The following is a 19,587-nucleotide window of genomic DNA, read 5'->3' as shown; positions in this document are numbered from 1 at the left end:
AAGAGCACAGTATGTGTAAGGCATTGTGTTGTTTTATGTGTTATCTTCTCATCTAAGTCTCATAATAATACTATACAACATGGGTTGTACTTCTCATTAAATCCCCCAAAGATATGTATTGTTTCCAAATACTGAATGAAAAACTAGGGTTGCAGAGAGACTATCTAACTTGTTTTGGGAACCTGTATCTGTCATGCTCTTTACCACCTCACAGCATCTACCTTTGGAGAATAATTAGAAATATCAGTATGACTTACTCATTAGTTATCTGCAAATTAACCAGAAAAGTGAGATCTGGTACCATGGGATTAAATACAGTTATTATTTTACCAAAATTAGGAAAATACTATAAGCATTTTTTTAGCAGTCCAGCATAGAAGCACAACTGAATAACTGCTGTTATAAAAGACTTAATATTTGAAAATTTACCATAGACTAATAAAGTAAGATAATTTTAAAAATAAACATGTAAAATTTGCATATATAACTGATGAGTATTAAAGAGATATTCAAATAGCAGTAGCTATACTGTATTAAGTAAGAATGTCAAAATAAATTTCTCTAGAAAGGTGAAAACTATTGAAAATTAACTTACATTTTACAAAAGATTGTATATCTACTTTATATCTTTTTTCTAATTTTATACCATAAATATACATTAATAGATTTAAAATTAATATATATATACTAGTTTTGTATACTTTGTAATCACAATTATATAATTATGCATCTCCTCTCTTTCCTCAAATATATGCAAAAAGCAAATACATCAAAAGTAAGTGTATAAAAATCTTACAATCTCTAAGGAAGCCAAAAGAAATGTTTAGTTTCCCTTTTATATTTTATATTTTTTTGAATTCTTATATGAATGTGAATCACTGATATAGTGGTGAAACTTTTATTTTGAAATAAAAAATTCAGATATTATTTTAACAAAATAGACAGAGGATATAATTAAATATATGAAAGTAGGTAATGAAACTAATCAAAGTACACAGTGTCTTAATAAAAGTCAGCAGCTGGGGCAGAAATTACTATGCTAAGATTGCCAAAGAAACTGAAAATAGCTTTAGGATTGCTATCCTTGGGATATGAAACAATTTAGGTAATGGCTTTGACTATTTCCTGCAATAAATTAAATACGTTTTAATTGTTCCTTGGACATCTGGATATATAAGGCAATTTTTGGGGTACAAGTTAACTCGATTTAAATTAAATTATGATCAAGAAGAGAAATTCTTTAATTATTCTTTGTATTTTTAGAAGATTTTTACACAAATAAATCTTGTTACATACAGCATTTCTTCTTTCATAGTACTATTTCAAAGTCCTTTAACTACATATAACAGCCATAGTTCAAAATGACCATGGGTATAACATGGCATTGGTTTACTTTGTTGTTTCGATGGGAACTTTAAAGACTAAATTCCTTCTCACAACTGCAACTCTTGTTTTAGCATCTTGAAATCTTTCACATGCTTTTTGAAAGGCAATCATATCACTAACAAATTTTTCTTCACAGCGTTTTTTATATGTTTCTTGAGCCCTACGAGGAAAAAAAAAGCAATAGGATGAGATATTTTTAAATGACTAAAAGTATAACATTCATTCAGGGTGTTAATGATAAAAGAAGATGCCTTTAAAATAGACATAGACAAATGGGAAAAAATTAGGACTCCACTTATTGCATACAATTTTATTATATCATAATATTCATAATTTATTCAATAATATGCATATTGGGTTAATATTGCTAAGATTTCTCTTGGCTGTAACATAATTCCCATAAGCCCTGGTATAGACTGCCAAAAAGACATCGAAACTAGACTATGCTCTGATTTGCAGAACTTTTACTGAAGCCTCACTAAATCCAAGTTTCTTCTAGGAGTCCATTATGGACTAAATTGTGTCCCCATCTCCAACCCCCAAATTCATGTGGAAATCCTAAACTCTAGTACCTTAGAATGTGTCTGTATTTGGAGATAGGGCCTTTACAGGTAATTAAATTTAAATGATACCATACAGATAGGCCCTAATCCAATATGAGTTGTATCCTTATAAGAAAGCCTTCAGACTTGAAATAATTAACTTAGTCTTGGAAGATGTGTATTTCTCAGGCAGAAAGTGAAAGGAAAGAACATTTTGTTCATGTATGTTTGTTTATATAGCATGAACAGCTAAAATAAAGGCAAAGATGAGAGCACAGTGACAACACTCTAATTTCTGGGTCATGAAGTTCTGGGAAAGAGAACAATGGAACAGATAAGCCTGGAGAAACAGATTTAGAGCAAGCAGATCATGGAACCCTTCATATGTATTCAGATATACTCAGAAATCTGGACTTATGGAGGAGAAAAAAGACCAAAGTCTAGAAAGTTTGCAACTTAACTGAGTATGTGATTTTTTGACAAGTTATTTAAGTTCTCTTTGCCTCATTTTCTTCATTCTTAGAAAGGGGATATCCAACTCATGGGGATTAGTAAAAGACTAAATGAGTTTAATACATATAAAATCCTTAGAACAGTGTGTGAGATTTAATAACTCCTTTAAAAAAAATTTTTAAGGGGCGCTTGGGTGGCTCAGTCGGTTAAGCCTCCGACTTCGGCTCCGGTCATGATCTCACAGTCTGTGAGTTCGAGCCCCGCAGTTGGGCTCTGTGCTGACAGCTCAGAGCCTGGAGCCTGCTTCCGATTCTGTGTCTCCCTCTCTCTCTGACCCTCCCCTGCTCACAGTGTCTCTCTCTGTCTCTCAAAAATAAAAAAAAATTTAAAAAAATTTTTTTTAAATATTTACTTATTTTTGAGAGAGATACAGAGTATGAGCAGGGAAGGTGCAGAGCTACAGGGAGACAGAATCTGAAGCAGGATCTGGTCTCTGAGCTGTCAGCACAGAGCCTAATGTGGGGCTCAAACTCATAGACCGCGAGATCATGACCTGAACCAAAGGCAGATGCTTAACCAACTGACTTTTGTTTTGAGTGTGGATCTCTGGAAAGTTAGCTATGTATGGACATGGAGCAGAATAGAAGTCATGGCACATGTAATTAACAGTATTAATTAAGTCTAATAAATGTATTCAAGAGATAACAATTATAAACTATGGACAAAGTGTAAAAAACAAAACAAAACAAAAACTATTAAAAAGCACTGAAGAGTAAGAGAAACACAATGAACTATTATATTTACATATGCCAGGATCAAATAATTGAAAGCAAAATTAGAAAGATTCTGTTCATAATAGCATCAAAAAATTAAAAACAAATACTTAGATGCAAGTTTAACAAAAGATATACAAGGCTTATGCCTGAAAATCATAAAATATTGCTGAAAAAATAAAAATGATCTAAATTAATGCAAAGTTCTACCATTTCAAGGACTGGGCGACAATATTATCATGATGTCAATTCTCCCCAAACGTATTTATAGATTTAATGCAATCCCAATTTATTTGCCAAGAGTCTTTTGGGTAGAAATTAATATTTAAATTTGTCTTAAATATATAGAAGATTATATTTAAATTAAAATTTATTTAAAATGTATTAAATTTGGGCATTTTGAAGATATTAAAATTTGAATTATTTGGCAATGCAAAGGCCCTAGACTAGCCAAAGCAAACTTGAGAAAGGAAGAACAAAGCGTTTGGGTATTTCTAATGCTGTATAACGTTATTACCATAAGGGTATTGGCTTACAACAACCACCATTTTATTATTGAATAGTTTTCATGTGTCAAAAGTCCAGGTACAGCGTGGATCAGTTGGGTGTTCTGCTTAGGTTCTTACAAGGCTGAAATCAAGCTGTCAGCCAGGGCTGTGCTTCTGATCTAGACTGTGAGGTCCTCTTTCCAAAATTGTTGGTTGTTGTCAGAATTCATTTCCTTCTCACTTTTCCACATAACCCTCCCCTCTCTGTCTTCAAGTCTGCAATGTCATATCAAATCCTTCTACTTTGAATCTTTCTGACTTTCTTTTCTGTCCCTGTATTTGAAGGCACATGTGATGCATTGGGTCCACCTGCATAATATAGGATAATTTCTCTATTTTAAGGTTGATGGATTAGTACCCTTAATTACATGTGCAAAGTTCTTGTTGCCATGTGTGTACTTTTGAGTGAGTGAAAGGAAAAATTGTAAGCAACTGAGTGAGCAGCTAAAGTGGGAGGCCATATAATTAATGGTGTAAATCTACAAATTAATAATCTCTTTCAGCCATTTTAGCCTGAATGCAAGAAGTAAAGATAGCTGGATGGTTCCAAAGTGGGAGTTAGGGTGGTTAACATCAAAGAGGCAATGAAAGGACTTCAGAGACACTGAATGAAATGGAGTAAAGAATAACTGATAGGAACCCTGGATGACACACTAAAAATGAAAAGAAAAGAATTCTATAAGGAAGTTTATTTGAGGGCCGAGTGTCACAATATATTTGATTAATATGTGAAGTGAAAGTAAAAGAAGAAAAGAATTGAAAAGATAGAAGATTTTACCCATAAACGAGTACACAAGAACTTAAAATTTAAGAGGTCGGGTAGTTCCAAGTGATGAGGAGGCTTTTACATGTCTATGGAAATGAGTTTACAGGCTGTTGAAATCCAAAAATATTTGTTAGGCAATTGGGAGGTTTGTTCTTATGAATTTGGCAGTTCACTGTGATTACAGCTGAAGTTGGATGGAGAAAAGCTTTATAAATCAGAATATAAAGACCACAGTGAATGAAGAGAGTAGTCTAGGAGGTAAACTGATGACTAACAGAAGGACAAGGAGAAGATGATGGAATAAGATAGTACCTTATGTGCCCGATTTTCCATGTTAATTGATACTCTTCATCAAAATGGATACCCTGTTGCTCTGTCCTGAACAGTATCATCACTTTTCAGAGTGTGAACAAGAATATTTTAGAAAGCTCATAACAAGCTTTTACCTGATATATAATAAATTCTTTCATTTCAACTTCCCTATTTTATTCACTCTTAAATACCCTTGTGGGTATTTTATCAACTTTCTAAGCTAGAGCTTTATGGTTTCTCTTTCTTTTTTCATTCATCCTCATTTCACAGCAGAATCAGAAACTGCATTCTCAGTAATGACTTCACTAGTTATTGAGATTCATCAAAATGCTTTTAGGCCAATGTCTGATACATTAATGAAGAACCAACCAAGAGAAAAAGAACCAAAAAATTGCTGGTCTCTAGAAAGATTTTACTTTTTTGACTCACAGCTGTTTTCTGCATGTTGATACAAATCTTCACTTGGAAACATTTGTAATAAAACTCAGTAATGCCTTTTAGGACATATTATCTCCATAACCAGAATATTTCCTTATTCCTGTGTGTTTTCAAGGATAAGGATAATATTTTTGCAGCAGCTTGCAAGGAAAGATAATTCAGTTAAGAAACATTAGAAAGCTCATTTGACTCTGTATCCTCTACAAATTAATGATGGCCAGACATTCAATTTGCTGTGATAAAACTAAGCTGATTGAATTTCTCTAACATTGATTTGCACTAGATGTATATTTTGACATACTAGACTAGTTTTCATTCTTTCCAAAATGTTTTTTATTAAATTATAGAAAATTTCCAAAAATCACACACAGTATACATTAATGAAAATATTTTTAAATTTTAGAAGAGAAAAATATGAAATATTCTTCATACCTAAAAAGATATGTAAAGAACCTCAGTAAATGGTTTAAAATTGCTTATAACTGGGAAAAGGCAGGTGCTTTCTCATTATTTTATGCTCCTTTCTAGTACAAACTATTTTTTAAGTTTATTTATTTATTTAGAGAGAAATAGAGAGATAGAACATGAGTGGGTGAGGCCCAGAGAGAGAGAGAGAGAGAGAGAGAGAGAGAGAGAGAGAGAGAATCCCAAACAGACTGTCTGCCAACCCAGAGACCAAGGCGGGGCTCCAAGTCATGAACTGTGAGGTCATGACCTGAGCCAAAATCAAGATCCTGATGTTTAAGTGACTGAGCTACCCAGATACCCCACAGTTTTTTTATTATAACTGTTAAAAATGCAATTTATTTATTTATTTATTTTATAATTGGGAACTGTACCTTTTGATCCCTTTCACGTATTTCACCCCTACCTCTACTGACCTTCCCTCTGGCAATATAGAGATGAAAAGTACAGCATCAGGGATATAGCCAATACTACTGTAATAATGTTATCTGGTTAAGGTGGTGAGCACTGAGTAATGCATAGAATTGTCAAATCATTACGCTATGTAACTTTCAATGTGCATGATACTTTAATACTAATTTTTAAGTGTAGATGAAAGAATCAGCTATATGGATCTCAAAGTATTTCTAGACAAGCCTTAAACATATGTATTTACATTGTTAGGCCAGTTACGATGTCACCAGGATATAAAACCTTAACTGATAAGGTTCAATCTAATGTTAGACAAATGTGTGAAAGACTTTGAAATAGTAAAAAAAGAAAGTTACTGGGAATTCTGTCTAGTGCACCTTTCAGAGTTATCTGTGCCTTTCAATCTCTTTGATCTATTTTACAACTCTATATGCTGAAGAAAAGTATGAGTAATACAACTGATTCTTGTTTATAAAATGTAGGTGAATTTTGTCCAATGAAGTTATAATTGATAATTGCTGGTGGATAATGACTAAATTTACTTTGGCATTACTGATTGCTTTTACAAATACATACTTTTAAAACTGTCATTTGAGGGGTGCCTAGGTGGCTCAGTCGGTTAAGTGTCTGACTTAGGCTCAGGTCATGATCTCACAGTTGGTGGGTTTGAGCCCCGTGTCGGGTTCTGTGCTGAAGCTCAGAGCCTGGAGCCTGCTTCAGATTCTGTCAACTACCCTACTTGTGTTCTGTCTCTGTCTCAAAAGTAAATAAACAAACAAAAATAAATAAAAACTGTCATTTGAACTGGTTGTAACATCTAACTGGTTCTTTAATGGTTTAAATAAAATCTTTGATGTGTTCATTTTATATTTGAGTCACAGTTTTACATTCTGTTTTTATTTTTTTAATGTTTATTTATTTTTGAGAGACAGAGAGAGACACAGCATAAGTGGGGGAGGGGCAGAGAGAGACACACACACACAGAATCCAAAGCAGGCTCCAGGCTCTGAGCTGTCAGAAGGAGCCCAGCAGTCGGCTCAAACTCACAGACTATAAGATCATGACCTGAGCCTAAGTCAGACACTTAACCAACAGAGACACCAGGCTCCCCGACAGTTTTATATTCTAAAAAATATCCTTTGTAAAGAAGATGTGGTATATATACAATGGAATAATATTCAGCCATAAAAAGAAGGAAATCTTGCTATTTGCAACAACATGGATGGATCTTGAGGACACTATACTAAGTGAAATAAATCAGAAAGACAAATATTACATGATCTCACCTAGATGTGGAATTTAACAAGCAAACAAACAGAGCTCACAGATACAGAAAACAGATTGGTGCTTGCCAGAGGTAGGGTATGGGGAGTGGGTAAAATGTAAGAGGGTCAAAAGGTATAAACTTCCAGTTATAAAATAAGCTAAGTCATGTCATATAATGTACAGCATAGTGACTATAGTTAATAACACTTGCATTGCATATTTTAAAACTGCTGAAAGACTAAATCTTAAAAGTTCTCATAACAAGAAAAACAATTGTAATTATGTGTGGTGACAATGTTAACTAGATCCATTGTGATTATTTCGCAACATATACAACTATTAAATCATTATGGTGTACACCTGAAACTAATATAATGATATATGTCAATTATACCTCAATAAAGAGATGCTTTAACAACTAATGAAGTTTAAATTTACCAAATGTAGCTTAATATATTTTGAGTCAGTACTAATTTTCAGAGCCTTTGCACAAAGTCATCATGAAACAATTTTAAATGTTTGCATTTGTTTGAGACTGCTTTGTCCAAAATGTGTTCTGAAGATTAGTGTTCTAAGACATTTCTTAAAAAGCAGATTCTATGGTAAAATGCATGTTTAAAATGCAATTTTTTTTTCTGGTAGGATTCTTAATGGTCTTTAACATGTGACTATCCACTGAGATTTACAGGTCATTTCTAATCCAATTTAATGTTTCTTTAGCAAATCTACTTTCAACTACTCTCCTTCATAAACCTCTGCCATGAGTAGAGCAATATTCAAGACATTCTTCTTCCACCACATTTCCCATTCTGAAATCTCCAATTTTGCTCATCCACTCTGCCAATAATGATTTCCTCTCAGCTTTCTTCTTTACCAAATTCAAATTGACAGTTGAATTTTCCTACTTCTATGTTTTGTAATGATTCAAATATATGCTTATATTTGCCATCGAACTGTGAGTTCTTAGAGGTTCAAGAATATAATATTAATTTTCATACGGGTGTTGGGAAGAACTGAAATGAATTAACACTTTGATGTTTAGTTATGCTCTCTCTTTGAAGGTGGCTTAGATTATTCTCATCTATTTATTACCTACCATTTAACTGGAAATTTTAATTTTGTCCCTTGGTAGTTTATATTATTGCTTGCATTATTATTTAACTTTGGCAGTCTTTTTGCCTGATGACTCATCTCCCACCTAGATTTTCAGTTTCTTGGGGCCAAATAATCTTTATGTCCACACATCACCTGCCATCATCAATAGCTGAAAGTGAATTACTATGTGAAAAATTTGAACTGAAGGCAAGCATTCCTCAGTCAAAATGCCAATGATCACAGAGAGAAAGGACAAACTGTGTAGGAAAAATTGATTATCATGAAATAAGAACTTATTTTTGGATATGTATTCTACTAGTCAGTGAAGCTATTTTCAAAACCTGGTCAATTATATCTTTAGTATATATTTAATAATTCTGGTTACATATCTTTACTATACAAGCATTTTGAAAATATGCATTATTATTGCAGTGGCTTAATAATAATACATATATTTAAGTATTAATAATATTTAAGTTTCAATAAAAATACTTAAGCCATATATATATATATACAGTGTAAAAATATATATACAGTTTACATATATATGTGTGTGTGTGTGTGTGTGTGTGTGTATAAAATTTGCCATGCCCCACAGGCTCTAGTATATGAAATGGACTTACATACAACCACTACTAATTTAAAAACTGGATTTCAAAAAAAAATTTTTACCTATTTTCCTCAAGAAATAATCACTCAATAATTTCGGAAGCTAAGTGTTGCACTAGACACTGAAATGGAAAGATAGACCAAATTATTTTATAAAGGACTTTTCAAGCTAACCTGATGCAGGCTGTCTTGGGGTAACTGCTATAATTAAGACTTAAATAAAGTGTTATGAAAGAACTGCCAAACAAAAAGGGTTACTTCAGAGTGGAAGAGCAGATGGGGAAGGGTTAACAGCGAAGATCCTATTTCAGCTGGTTATTAAAGGATGAACAATAAAAGGATGAATTTTGTCAGTGGCTGTGCAGTTCACACGCTGCATGACGGGAACAAAGAGGGGGTGAAACACAGTCACACTCAGCAAGTATCAGCCACGAGTGATGTTGTCTCCCTGGCGAAACAAGGGTCTCGTCCTCACAGTCTGAACACTCCGAAGCACTGTAATCTGCATAATAAAATAGAGACTGGTGTTGCATAAGGATATCAAGATAGTACTAACATTGTGGGCTGGTAGCAGCCTTGCAGAGTGTATATTTGAAGAAAAAGGGGATAGTATCAGTAAGGTCACCGGAATAAGAAATCGAAATCTGAGTAGGGAGTAGAGAAAAATTTGGTCTATCTGGAGCAAATCCAGAAGTCTGTTAGGTGAAGAGAGAGAAAGTTATGGCAGAAAATTTAGTGAGATGAGTCTAGATAAACTGGAATAAAGCATGATGTCTGAAATACCACTTTAGATTAGATTTTATCTTATGGACAACTGCAAGGTGTCAGTATATATAAGTAGAAAGTGGCATGATCAGAACTGAATTTTAAAGACAGTTGAGGCTTGTAGGCTGGAGAACAGCTATGGGTTGAGGAGAGGAAGTCTTGAGAATAGAGATGGGACATTCATCTGGAAGGATAAAAGGTGACTTCTTAGAGTGATCATGAGAGTCTGCATTTGAATGGGAAAAGCAAGATCAAAACGGATCAGTTTGAGACTCCCTTTAGCAGTACATTGAACAAGGAAACATACTAGATGTTGGTGATGAGACAGACTGCGTTGTCAAAGACACTGAGGTTTCTAGCACTGGTCAACAGACTAATGATGATGCCATTTGCAATAAGAAAAGTCACTGATTAGGAAGCAGGTTTTATTGGATGAGGGTAGAGGTGGGATGAGATACAGTTGTTTTTGTTTTTGGTTTTTTTTTGTCTCACCTTTGGTAATATATTAGAACGTATTTGTCCTTTTTTGTTGGAGTTTCTCTCTCTTTTTTTTTAAAGAGAATATAACATGTTATAAACACAGTACTGTTTATTAGATCTCAGCACTTAGTATGCAATATTCACATGCACTTGCTTAAAAGTTTCTATAATATCAAAACTGTACTTACCTAATTTCCTTCATTTGTTTCAGTAAATTCTTTTGATGTTTTTCCATTTCTAGTCTTTGCTGAACAATCAGACGTTTCTCTTCTAAGAGAGCTTGATTCTTCCTTAATCTGTCCATTTTAATCACTCCTTTGTACAATAGAGTGCGCTCATTACTTATGTTTTGAATTAATAAACGGTCTTCGGTCTTTTTCATTTTTTCTTTTAGAAACAGAGTTCTCCTCTCTCTAACTTTTTCAAGGTAATTGAATCTGTTCCGCCAAAGCTGTTGTAAACCATTCTGAATTGTCTCATTATATTTTGCAGTTAGTTTTAGTGTGGCATTTTTCTTCTTATTTAGGTTTTCTTGAACAGTTAAGCTAACTCCTTCTTGGGCAGCCCGTGTCAGAGTTACAGCTGTTATTTTTTTTTTATGGCTTTCATGCTTCTTTTGTTCTGAATAGTATTTGTCAATATCACAAAGTGTTTGGAGTTTTATCCCAGTTCTGTGTGTTGTAAAAAAATCTTTCCTTACATTATCCTTTGATGGCATGTCTTTTTTTTTAATTGCTGGTTTTTGATGAGTGGTTGAAAATGGTCGGACATATGTAGGAAAATAATCTTGCTCCTTTTCTTTCAATAATGCAGCATACTTCAATGAACCTGAAGTATATATGGGTAGTTTGAACACTGATATCCTAAAACTGGCATCCAATTTTTCATCTTCAGTTTCATCTTCAGATTCCTTCTGACCTACATCACAGGGAAGACAAATATAATACATTATATAAGTGCTAAGCACAGTTTATTTTCTGTACCTACTATTTTGAAAGCTACATTAATAAAGTTGACAAGAACCTGTTATTGGTTCTATTAAGAAGCATTTTCCCCAACTGGTGTTCTTTTTAAACTTGTGTTTTAATAGTGATTTTGGAGAGGGAAATCACTATTGAAAATGTTTAACATAAAAATGTACCGATTCCTGTATTTCCTGCATTATCTCTCACAATTACTTAACTTGCAATAATGCAATAGCAGTATCTTATCTTACACTTAGTACTTCATCATGCATATTATTTTTACATATATTTATTATCTCATATTGCAAAGGACTTTGTAATCTATTTTACCATGTTTGTCTTAACTCTGGTGGGAACTAATAGCTGCCATTAAAATTATATTTTATGTTATCTTGGACACGTGAATCCCTCAGCCCACTTTGCTATTATGTGTGGTGATGAGACTAAATCCTCTACAGTGAAGTATAGGCAGAAGCGATATGTGTCATTTCTGGTCTAAGGCTATAATGAAACAATATATCTTCTCTATAGTTTCTTTTTTCTTCTGACTCACCATACAGAGATAAGGATAAGGCCCTAGAAGATGGTGAATCTACAAGGTGGAAGGTCCCTGGCTCCACTCCTTAAAAAACTAGTTGCTGTCCAGGATTAATCAAATTTGGACTCTTATAGAAGCTAGAAATAAATGGCAAGTATGCTTGAGCCACTATATATTTCTGGGTCTATTTGTTATTATAGCCAACCTAACTAATGTAACAACTTGGATCAGATTATTTTTCACATACTTATTTTTTGACAAACCTAGTTATGGATTCAGTATCAGATGGCAAATACAGGTTAAAAGAAAGTTATGCTTACGAGACTTAGAAAAAGATGTTTTCCATGTTTGACTAATTCTCTCTATTAAAATTACATCTCTACTAATTGTAGTCTATAAAGATTTTAGTTTTTGTAATAGAAAATTCTCTTAATGTCTTTAGATGTCAAATGCAAATCTGATGATGGAGTTTAATGGAAGTTGAAGTGGTCAATAAAGAAGGGTAGGACCTGTGGTCTAGGTAGGCAGTAGGGAAGAAGCAAACAGGCATAATTTCACTAGAGGCCCATAAGAACGTCAACACTAGAAAAGGAAGCATAGCCTAAAGTGAAGTTAAAAATCAAGTCTAGCAAATACAAAAAGTAATCCACCAGTAATTCAGTCATCCAGGGACACCCGGGTGGCTCAGTGGGTTGAGCCTCTGATTTCGGTTCAGGTTATGATCTCGTGGTCAACAGGTTTGGGCATCAGATTTTATGTCTCCCTCTCTCTCTGCCCCTCCCCCACTCATACTCTGTCTGTCTCTCTGTCTCTCTCTCAAATATTCATAAACATTAAAAAAATTTTTTAGTTAAAAAAAGAGTTTGGGTCCAAAGTAAGGTACTAGATACAGGTTTGTGAGTTCATGCCCTACATAGGGCTCTATGCAGAGCATGGAATCTGCTTGGGGTTCTCTGTCTCCCTCTATCTTCCCCTTCTCCATTTGCGCTCTCTCTCTCTCTCTCTCTCTCTCTCTCTCTCTTTCTCTCTCTCTCTCTCAAAATAAATAAACTTATGAATTTTTTAAGATTATTTATTTTGAGTAACATTAATACTGTCATTTACTGACCCCTTATCATGTGGTAATTACTAGGCTTACTTCTTTACATGTATATTTAACATTTATTTTAATATTGATAACCTTCTAAGGTAGATGTTATTAACCACGAATCATAACAATACAGCTAATACATGCTTAGTGTTTGCTTTTTGTCACATTGTTCTGCATCATTTGAATTATCTTATTTGGTTTCCTCAACAATCTTAGAGGTAAGTACTATACTATTTTCATCCCCATTGATCTGATAAAGAAACTGAGGCTTAAAGAAATACCCAATATTTTGGAGTAAGATCCTAACATATAGCTGATGTAATAACAAAACAAAGAACAAGTATTTGAGGACTCTGGAGAATAAACAAAAACAAAAGAATGTGCCCTCTTAAAAACATCAATACTCTTATAACACAATTCAAAGTATATAACTGTGAAAGTATATAATTGTGATGCCCACAATATTATCAAAATTACACAATATGAGTGAAAATATATCACAAAGGACATTACTTCATATAAAATACAGAAATCATGCAACCATATAGGCTATTTAGATTCTTCCTTTATGTATTTTATGTGAACTAGTACAATATTAAGTAGATTGTACAAAGTTAAAGATATATATTATAATCTTTACAGAAAATAAATATATAATGTAAAGAGGTCCAACTAAAAATCTAAAGGATAAAATAAAATAGTTTATAAAAAAGTTTGAATGAACAAAAAGAAGACTAGGAAAAAGAATCAGGAACAAAAAACTGAGGACAGAAGACAAATAATAAAAAGGTCATGTGAACACACAGCAAGATGGTTGCCATCAACAAGTCAGAAATCGCACCAGAAATCAACCATGCTCCCAACCTGATCTTGAACTTCCAGGCTCCAGAGTTGAGAGAAAATAAATTTCTGTTTAAGCCACTCAGTGTGGTATTTTGTCATGGAAGCTTGATCAGACTAATATCCTCTCTTTTGAATTTCTAAGAACTACTCCCTTAGTGGCACACTAGTATGCTGTTAATGAATAATGGGAGTGCCCAGTAACACTAATGTCCCTGGTGGGGGTTAGAGTTGCTATAGCCTCTAGGCTCTCTTTGGCATAAATTTCATCCAGAGACTTTGGAGTTCAAGTAGGGTCTGACACATTATTCTACAGTCATAGCAATAGAAGGGAGGTCTCGGGAGGTATTCTAATGCTTAAAAATGTACTTTATATATTTTGGATACTGAGCCTTTATTGGACATGTCATTTGCAAATATCTTCTCCCATTCCACAGACTTTTAGTTTTATTGATTGTTTCCTTCACTGTGTAGAAGGTATTTTTTTTTAAAGTAGTCCCAATAGTTTGCTGTTATTTCTCTTGCTTCAAGAGACATATCTAGAAAAAAGTTGCTACTGCCTATATTTCCTTCTAGGATTTTTATGGTTTAAGGTCTCACATTTAAGTCTTTAGTCCATTTTGAGTTTATTTTTGTGTATGGTGAAAAGTGGTCCAGGTTCATTCTTTTGCATGTTGCTGTCCAGTTTTCCTAACACCATTTGTTGAAGAGACTGTCTTTTTCCCATTGGATATTCTTTCCTATTTTTCAAAGATTAAGTTACAATATAGTGGTAGGTTCATTTCTGGGTTTTCTATTCTGTTCTATTGATCTATGCGTCTATTTTGTGCCAATAGAACTTATAAAACTCAGCACATAGAAAACAAATAGTGCAATTAAAAATGGGTAGAAGACATGAACAGACATTTCTCCAAAGAAGACATACAGATGGCCAATAGACATATGAAAAGATGGTCAACATCACTGGTCATCAGGGAAATGCAAAGCAAAACTACAATGTGATATCATCTCACATCTCAGAATGGCTAAAATCAACAACACAAGAAACAGTAGGTTGTGGAGAAAGGGGGACCTTCTTGCATTGTTGGTGGGAATGCAAACTGGCAAAGCCACTCTGAGAAACGGTATGGAGTTTCCTTAAAAAGTTAAAAATAGAAGTACCCTACCATCCAGCAATTGTACCACTGGGTATTTGCCCAAGGAATACAAAAATACTAATTCAAAGGGATACATGCACCCCAATGTTTATAGCAGTATTATCTACAATAGCCAAATTATGGAAATAGCCCAAACATCCATCTACTGACAAGTAAAGAAGGAGTGGTACACACACACACACACACACACACACACACACAAATATTACTCAGCCATAAACAGGACAAAACTTTGCCATTTGCAATGATATGGATGGAATTAGAGAATATTATCTAAGTGAAAGAAGTAAGAGACAAATACCGTATGATTTCACATATATGTGGAATTTAAGAAACAAATGAACAAAGGGGAAAAAGAGAGGGAGGCAAACCAAGAAACAGACTCTTAACTATAGAGCACAAACTGGGGATGGTCGCCAGAGGGGAGGTGGGTCGGGGGAGGGGTGAGATAGGTGACGGGGATTACGAAGCATACTTGTGATGAGCACTGGGTGTTATATGGACGTGTCGAATCACTAAGTTGTATACCTGAAACTAATATTACATTGTATATTAGCTAACTGGAATTTAAATAACAGCTTAAAAAATAATAAAACAGTAGTAACAAAAGAAATGTACTTTAGGCAGTGAGTTATTGTGTGTAATGTTATTTACTATTGATGAGAGACTTATAAAATAGTTGCTTAAAAAGCATGGCACATAGCTCAAAGTGTAGCCAATCTGGGGTGGGAACTCCCAAATCCTTGTATGCATATATCAGACACTTCAATCCAGTTTTGGCTGATAAACACTACTACTAATAATATGCCTAGCAGCACAATGGATCCTCTTCTAACTCAGAGTTTCATAATTTTATTTATTTATTTATATATTTTTTATGAGAGAGTGCATATACACACACAAGCAGGGGAGGGGCAAAGAGAGGGAGAAAAATCTTAAGCAGGCGCCATACCTAGCACAGAGCACTAGTTGGGGGCACAACCTCACGACTATGAGATCATGACCTGAGCCAAAATCAAGAGTTGGATGCGTAACCAACTAGGCCACCCAGGTGACCCTCATCATGATTTTAAAATATAGAATGATATAAAAACTCAATTAGATTGAGTCCATTCACATTTTCTCACACACGCACACACACACACACACACACACACACACACACTGTGTTAGATATTTCAATATGAGAAATGGAGAAAATTCACCCACAGAATCTTTCAACTATTAGAAATGTCTGAATAACTATAAAAATTATTTTCTATTTTTATTAGTTAGTCAACCTAAGTTTTTTGTTAATGGAGACTATGAAGGCTTTAAAAAGATTATCATTAAAACCTGGTGTATTAGTTACCTATTGCTATTTTAAAAAATACTCTAATACATATGGGCTTTAAAACTATAAACATTTGTTACTTCACATTTTTTTGGGTTAAAAATTCAAGAATAGCCTAGTTAGTTATTGTGGCTAGAGTTTCCCAATAATGTCACAGGAAAAGTGTCAAATAGGTTTGCAGTAATCCAAAGTTTAACTGGAGCTGGAGGACTTCATTCCAAGATGGCTCATTTACACGACTTTTCAGAGGTCTATATTCCTTAATGGCTATTGGCAGGCCTCAGTTCCTTGCCCTGCAGGCTTTGAAAAGAACTGCCTGGTGTAAGTACAAATTCCTTCTGACAAGGCAGCTAACTTCCCACAGATCAAGTAATCTGCCAGAGAGAGCACAGAGCAGGACACAATATCTTTTATGATAGTCTTGTGAGACACACACCATTTCTTTTGCAATATTCTATTTGTTATATGTAAATCCCTACGCCCATTCGACAAAGGGAAGAGAATTAGGCCCCACTTTTTTGAAGGGAAGAGTGTCAGAGGACTTGTGAACATATTTTAAAATCATTGTGTCTGATATAAAGATTTTATGTCAGTGCCCCTGGGTGGTTTAAGCATCTGACTCCTGATTTCACCTCTGGTCATGATCTCACAGTTCCTGGGATAGAGCCCTACAGCAGGCTTCATGCTGACAGTGCGGATTCTCTCTCTGCCTCTCCCTGTGTGCACAGGCACACATTCTCTCTAAAAAATAATAAACTTAAAAAAAATTTATGTTCAAGGAAATCAACCTCAAGTTGATCACACATTTGTAAAGTCATTATTTAAAAGTTTTATATAAATTCAATATTTGAGATCTTATTTAATAATATATATCCTAGGAGTGTGCGGGTGGCTCAGTCGGTTAAGTATGTGACTCTTGGTTTCAGTTCAGTTGTGATCTCACTGTCCTAAAATAGAGCCCTGAGTTGGCCTCTATGTTGGTGGCATGGAGCCTGCTTGGGAGTTTCGTTCTCGCTCTCTCTTTCCCTCCGCCCCTCTCTTGCTCTCTCTCTCTTAAAAAAACAATTATATCCTATTGTCAACACTATAATTAAATAATATAAATGGAATATAATTACATATTGTTTCTCTATATTACAAGCTCTTTTTTTAACCCAGTAGACTTTACAAATATTATTATTATTGATTTGTTCCATGATTGGAAAAATTTGGAAGCACTGTCTTATAGCAGTGGGATAGAACTTACTCATAGACTTTATATAGAAGTCTGCTCATGCTGTAGCTGTCCATTTTAACTCTTTGGGTAAATTTTAAGATTTGGAGAATAAAAAATATGTCTTATATATCCTTGTGTCCTCCACTACAGTCAGCATAGTATTTTGCATATTTGGAATTATATTTTAAAAATTCAACTGCTTATTGAATACGAATATTTATACTTAAACACTAGAATACATATTGTACTTTTCTAGAAGTTAACAATAAACTACCTGCAAAAGAAATCAAGAAAACAATCCTATTTATAATACTCATCAAAATAGTTACTTAGGAATAAATTCAACCAAGAAAGTGAGAGATTGCATACTAAAAAAATTAAGATACTGATAAAAGAAAATGAAGAAGACTTGGTTCAATGGATTGGAAGAATTAATATTGTTAAAATGCCAATACTACCCAAAGCAATCTACAAATTCAATGCAACCCTTATCAGAATTACAATGGCATTTTTATAGAAATAGAAAAAACAATTTTACAATTCACATGGAACCACAAAAGGCCAAAAATAGTTATATCTATCTTAAGGACAAAACTAGAGGCATGCCATTTCTTGATTTCAAAATATATTACAAAGCTACAGTAATCAAAACAGAAAGATACTAGCATAAAGAAAGATATATTGACCAGTGGAACAGAATAGAAAGTCCAGAAAGAAATTCAAACACATACAGTCAACTAAATTTTGACAAGGTGCCAAAAAAAAAAAAAAACCCACAGTGGGGAAAGGATACTATTATCAACAGTTGTTCCGGAAAAAACTGGGCATCTACATGGAAAAGAATGAAATTGGAACCTTTTCACATACTGTACACAGAAAAAAAATCACTCAAATGGATTAAAAACTTAAATTTAAGGCCAAAAAGTATAAAACTTCCAGAAGAAAATATAGGGGAAGAACTTCATGATTTTGGTCTTGACAATAATTTCCTGGATATGACAGCAAAAGCACAGGAAACAAAGCAAGAGTAGACAAGTGGAATTACATCAAACTGAAAAGCTTCTGCACAGCAAACAATCAACAAAGAAAAAATGTAATCTACAGAATGGGAGAAAATATTTGCACACTGCATATCTGATAAAGGGTTAACCTCCAAAATATTTATGCAATTCCTTTAATTCAATAATAAAATATAATACTGGCATTTAAAAATTTTTAAGTGGACTAAAGACATTTGTCTAAAGAAGACATACAAATGGCCAACAGGTATATGAAAAAGTGTTCAATGTCACTAATTGTCAGGAAAATGTATGTCAAGACCACAATGGGATATCACTTCATACCTGTCAGGATGGCTATTTAAAAAATACAAGATGAAAAATGTTGGTGAGAATGTGGAGAAATTGGAAGTCCTGCACTCTGTTGGTGGCAATACAAAATGGGGCAGACACTGTGAAAATAGCCTGAAAATTACTTAAAGTATTAAAAATAGAATTACCATTTGATCTAGTCATCCCACTCCTGGGAATTGATCAAAAATAATTGAAATCAAGATCTTGAAGAGATATTAGCACTGCAATGTTCATTGCAGCACTATAAACAACAGCCAAGGTGTGAAAACAAACTAACTGTCTATCAACAGATGAATGGATAAAGAAAATGTGACAAGACACATAATAGAATACACTTAGCATTAAAAAAGAAGAAAATTTTGAAATCAGGAGACAACATAAATGAGTTTTGAGGACATTATGCAAAGTGAAATAAGACAGTTACAGAAAGACAAATGCTGTGTGATTCCATTTACAGGAGGCATCTAAAATAGTCAAATTCATAGTATCACAGTAGTATATTTTTGCCAAGGTCTGGAGAAGAGGAACTGGGAAGATACTAATTGACTGGCATAGTTTCAGTTAAGCAAGATGAATGAGCTCTAGAGAGCTGCTTGCAGTACATTGTACCTGTAGTCAACATCACTATATCGCACACGTAAATTTTGCTATGAGGGTAGGTCTCATGTTCGGTATTCTCACCATAATAAAATAAAAGTACACAGTTAGGACTAAGCCACAAAATGCACGCCTCCTCTCCTTGAATTTAAGAAATGTCTACGATGCAAACAATGATGACAGATTTCTT

At 34.0% G+C, this 19,587-nt stretch overlaps 1 protein-coding gene across 1 annotated transcript in view; it reads right to left on the bottom strand.

Moving 5' to 3' along the window:
• Positions 1–1,212: 1,212 nt before the first annotated feature.
• Positions 1,213–19,587, bottom strand: part of LRRIQ3 (leucine rich repeats and IQ motif containing 3) — a 162,654-nt gene continuing 144,279 nt past the window's right edge. Inside the window, exons 7-8 of the mRNA XM_029948578.1 lie at positions 10,498–11,227; positions 1,213–1,546 (exon numbers count right to left, since the gene is read on the bottom strand). Of these exons, the coding sequence (XP_029804438.1) occupies positions 1,390–1,546; positions 10,498–11,227 (887 nt within the window). The 3' untranslated portion in view covers positions 1,213–1,389. The remainder of the gene's footprint in view (positions 1,547–10,497; positions 11,228–19,587) is intronic.

Source organism: Suricata suricatta, chromosome 8 (genome assembly GCF_006229205.1).
Source record: "Suricata suricatta isolate VVHF042 chromosome 8, meerkat_22Aug2017_6uvM2_HiC, whole genome shotgun sequence".
NCBI classification, from domain to species: domain Eukaryota; kingdom Metazoa; phylum Chordata; class Mammalia; order Carnivora; family Herpestidae; genus Suricata; species Suricata suricatta.
The sequence above is the reverse complement of the archived record's forward strand: the minus strand, read 5'-3'. Positions and strand labels throughout refer to the sequence as shown.